At 44.0% G+C, this 5,000-nt stretch overlaps 1 protein-coding gene across 9 annotated transcripts in view; it reads left to right on the forward strand.

Annotated features, from left to right (window-relative positions):
* The window catches only part of LOC135100836 (uncharacterized), a 123,420-nt gene that overhangs the window by 7,830 nt on the left and 110,590 nt on the right, over positions 1-5,000 (forward strand). For all 9 annotated transcript variants that reach the window (XR_010268938.1, XR_010268937.1, XR_010268935.1 and 6 more), the window contains exons 3-4: positions 2,087-2,298; positions 2,481-2,649. Coding sequence is in view for 5 of the 9 variants with exons in the window: in XM_064004272.1 (XP_063860342.1) it covers positions 2,087-2,298; positions 2,481-2,649 (381 nt within the window). In the remaining 4 variants the exon portion in view is untranslated. The remainder of the gene's footprint in view (positions 1-2,086; positions 2,299-2,480; positions 2,650-5,000) is intronic.

Raw genomic sequence — 5,000 nt, forward strand, 5'->3', positions numbered from 1 at the left:
CCTCCCTTGCCTCCCTTTCCCTCCTCTCCTTTCCTCACCATCGACCGCATAGTTCCTCTGGTGGTGTGGGTGAATAATTTAGTGGTAGGCGTCGATACCAACATACGAAACAGGCAGAGGCGTAGGGAGCAAACGTAGATAGTTAGAGAGGAACCTTTGATAGCATCGTACCCACTCCAGCCCATCCTCTTCCATACCAAACGGGGAAAATGACCAGCATATTTATTCACTTCAACGAAAGCATTTATTTATCACCATAATACGCTGAGCTGTTCCTGCCATTCCCACCACCGTGTTTTGAGGGCGGAGTGGTGAAGGTCCTGGCGAGAGTTTCTCAGTGGACACTATACGGGGGACTAAGGGAAGGCAAGGCAAGACAGGGGGCGTTGTATAAAAGGCGATGAGGGGAGAGGTGAGCGTGGTTGTTAAGGTGTGTGTGTGTGTGTGTGTGTGAGGGAGGTGAGGAAGAGGGGACGGGAAGGTAGCGTGCGGTGGACTAGTGTGACGTGGACTACTATCAATACCACATGTTATTATTCTCTCTCTCTCTCTCTCTCTCTCTCTCTCTCTCTCTCTCTCTCTCTCTCTCTCTCTCTCTCTCTCTCTCTCTCACACACACACACACACACACACACACACACACATACACACACACATTTCGTAACTATAAACAGTATGACACAACACTATATATAATCGGTAAACATTTACCCTACATGGAATATTGATTGTGTGTCTTTTCTCTTTCGCAAACTCATTACATGTACGTAGTAGTGCTCGATATATACGTATATATATATATATATATATATAGAGAGAGAGAGAGAGAGAGAGAGAGAGAGAGAGAGAGAGAGAGAGAGAGAGAGAGAGAGAGAGAGAGAGAGAGAGAGAGAGAGAGAGAGAGAGAGAGAGGCGACAATCATTTCAATCACACTTAGTGATTTGAATGCCATACGTGGTCATAACTTTTTCTGTAGGTGTAATACGATGCTTTCCGTTAATTCTCCGCCGTGCATGAAATGAGGCAGCCTTGAGGGATAAGGCGGGCTGGGGGGTTGGGGGTGCAAATAATAGCGCAGATAATCGCCTTGCCGGTTGGTGATGATCCTCCCCTCCCTGCCACCCCCGCCGACATTACTGTGCAGGTCACGGTCCCCAGTATTCGCCACGCTGCCACACTTTCTTGACACCAACTGGTAGTCAGTGTTACAAGGCAGGATTTGTAATTTTGTAATGTCCAGATACTTCTGATTTGGATCATCGTTCGTTTTACACCTACGCGTGCAGTGATTGGTAGCACACACACACACACACACACACACACACACACACACACACACACACACACACACACACACACGCACATGCACACGTACACTACCCAGGCAGGTTTGTTGTGTACCACGCTAGCTCCCCGCGGCGGGGGTGGCTGTAATAACCACTTATGTATACGTCACTCAGGAGACACACACCTCGTACTCGTGACCTTGGGGTTTATCATGCCGCCCTCGTATCCTAGTTGTGATAAGACATCTCCTACATGACACGGCCTCTCCCCAACCCAAGGTTGGTCACGAAAACGCCTCCATTTCTAGGTCGCAGAAAAAAAAGAAAAAGTTGAGGGCCAAGTAAATTTCAGAGCTCAATTTAGGAACTGACTAAACTTTGAAACGTAACGCACCTGACATTGTTGTTGGTAATTTAGCTTGTGCATGTCTCGAATTGGTGGGTTTATGCAAATTCAAAATAAACCTCAGATTCATTTATATATCTCCTCTTGAAACAGAGAGAGAGAGAGAGAGAGAGAGAGAGAGAGAGAGAGAGAGAGAGAGAGAGAGAGAGAGAGAGAGAGAGAGAGAGAGAGAGAGACTTCATGTGCTTTGTTCATATATGTGATTAGGTAACTAAGGAAACACATCAGAATTTTAATCACGGATTTGTGTGCGTAGAATTCCATACTGGCTACCATAGTTTTATATTTTACCGTCTGTGGGCGAGATGAAAATGCATAGTCGCCTAACGAAGTAGAAGGAAGGTTATTTTTGTTAGTGTTCCTGCTAAGCGATGGTTCTTTTGGTTTCTACAGGAGCTATGTCCCTCCACCCAGCAGTGTGTGCACAAGCAGTGCATGAATCTCATTGCTCAAGAGTTTGAGAGCCACGAGTGTCAAGATGGTCAGGTGTTCTGCAAGGCCATGGAGGCGTGCGTCCAGCCCTGCTTTACTTCTTATGCTGAGACGTGCAGCCCAAACTCTCCTGTGTCTCCCGTCTGCCCCTCGGGACACGTCTGCTGCCAGAAGTGAGTGGCAGTTTTCCTTACTACTGTGGCTCCCATGCACGTGTTATGCTATCTCTGTCATGTTCGTTGTTTCGGGAGTGATTATAGATCCTGAAAGACCACGCGTCCATCCTATCTGTTTTAGAAAGAAAGTAAAATCAAACAACTGCATTCATGCTGCAAATGATGCGTGTTTCCGACAGAGACGCATCCAAGACCTGCACCACACCCGAGGACTGTCAGAGATCGGCCGGCCTCCATCTGCCGTCCCCCACCTGTCCAGACGGCTACGTGTTCTGCTTATCCGTCGGTGGGTGTGTTGTGGGCAGCTGTCCTGATGTTTCTGCTAGCGGCCGCTGTGACGGGAAAAGGGTGAGTTGTGTCTTGGCTTATTTAGCATGTAGACACGCATCACTAACAACTGGTAAGGACCGCACCAACCAATATTTCTCGCTGCTAACAGGTAGAACACACAGCACAGGACTTTAGGGAACCTGTCTTTTTACCTGTTTATTTATTTATTTATTATTTATAACTAGTATTTGTACTGTTTTGTATAACTGCCCACTGCGTTTTTTTTTTTTTTTTGGGGGGGGGTTAGAAAATAATCTTTGCAAACATAATTCCGGTTTCATTTCCTGTTTTCGATGATATATTGGCCTTTCTTGCTTGAAATTCAATCTGTAAATATACTAGTTTCTTTATGAGAGGCATTATTTCCAGCTCATACTGGACGCTGCCGCTTTGTCAACCCGCAGCGTGCGTGGCTAACACACTCACGCCTGAATCACAGCATGGCTTCACGAAGGCGAAGTCTTGCCTTACGAACTTGTTAAGTTTTTACAGTAAAGTTTACGAGGCGGCAGATAATGGTGATAGTTATGACATCCTATATCTGGACTTTAGTAAAACGTTTGACAAGGTACCCCATCAGAGGCCCCTGAGAAAGGTTAAGGTGCACGGGATAGATGGGAGTGTGTTAGGCTGGATAAGGTCGTGGCTAAGCGAAAGGCGCCAAAGAGTTGTAATTAACGGCTCTAAACCTGAGTGTGATCAAGTAATTAGTGGGGTGCCACAGGGATCAGTTTTAGGGCCATTGTTGTTTTTAATATATATTAATAACTTGGATAGTGGGATTAGTAGTAATGTTAATAAATTTGCGGATGACACGAAGATAAGTAGATTAATTACGTCAGATTCGCATGTCATCGCCTTGCAGGCAGATTTAGATAGGATGAACGAATGGGCAGACAGATGGCAAATGCTGTTTAATATCAACAAACGCAAAGTACTTAGAGTAGGTAAAGGAAACCCACACAGTAGCTACACAATAAACAACGAAGCTCTGGTAGATTCAGGGTACGAAAAAAATTTAACTCTGATCTCTGTCTAAGAAAATGCTTAGAGGCCAGAAATAGGGCAAATAAAGTATTAGGATTCATTTTAAGGAGTGTTAAAAGTAGAATTCCTAAAGTAATATTGAAATTATATTTAACGCTGGACAGACTCCATCTAGAATATGTTGTGCAGTTCTGGTCCCCATATTACAGGAAGGATATAGGTCTATTAGAATCATTACAAAGGAGAATGACTAAAAGAATTGAAGGGATGAAGGGTATTCCTTAAGAAACGAGATTGAAGCTGTTAAATTTACATTCCTTAGAGAGACGTAGGTTAAGAGGGGACCTGATAGAAATCTTTAAGTGGCATAGGGGTTATAACAAGGGGGACGTAAGCAAAATTCTTAGGATCAGTAACCAGGATAAAACAAGAAATAAAGGCTTCAAGCTTGAAAAATATAGGTTTAAGGAAGAGATAGAAAGGAATTGGTTCTCAAATAGAATGGTAGATGAATGGAACGGACTCAGTTATCAGATTGTTAGTGTTGAGTTATTGGGGAACTTTAAGAGAAGATTAGACAGATTTATGGATGGGGATGATATATGGAAATAGATGGGTATATTTCATATAGTAAGTTTAGATAATCTATTGACCACAGCAACATTATATAGGCACATACAGGGGCCTGATGGCTTCTTTCACCTTCCCTTATTTTCTTATTGTCTCATGTTCTTATGTTCATTCTTCACAGCAGGATCTTTTGTAAATCTTGTCTTACAAATATTATTGTTGTTGGTACCGGCGGCGGTGGCGGCGGTGGTGGTGGTGGTGGGTGTAACATTGCTTGTGCTGCTGGTAGTGGCTAGTCCACGATGCAACTCTTCCTACTTGAAATTTTGATTACAAATTTCACTGAGTTGATTTGCCCATTATAACTCTGTGGACGCAGCCATTCACAAATTGTTTCTCATCATGCTACTAACCTACCGTGACTTCATCTCATTCGACAAGAAGAATGTAATCTGTGCTGATTTTTCAAAGATATAAGCCTTGCATCATCCTCCGTTAGTAACTGCTTTAATCATCAGACAACAATTAACTAAACAGCCGAGATATGATGAACGGGCTGGCCAAGCGACGTGTACTTAGTCATGGCGGAGAGTTGTACTTTGAGTGGCGCAGTGCTCCGTTGTGCTGTGTGTGGCTTGGATGCATATCACGTAAATAACTGGCACCTCATTTTCAGATCACCGAGAATATCAAGGGAGTATCCTGTGCAGTAAACAGAGTAATAATGATAATGGCGTCAATAGTGACAAGCGACAGAGCTGTGGATCGTGATGAATGCACCAGTAACTCACGTCAGACGCACGCCATGCAAC

The sequence above is a fragment of the Scylla paramamosain genome, chromosome 5 (assembly GCF_035594125.1).
Source record: "Scylla paramamosain isolate STU-SP2022 chromosome 5, ASM3559412v1, whole genome shotgun sequence".
NCBI lineage: Eukaryota > Metazoa > Arthropoda > Malacostraca > Decapoda > Portunidae > Scylla > Scylla paramamosain.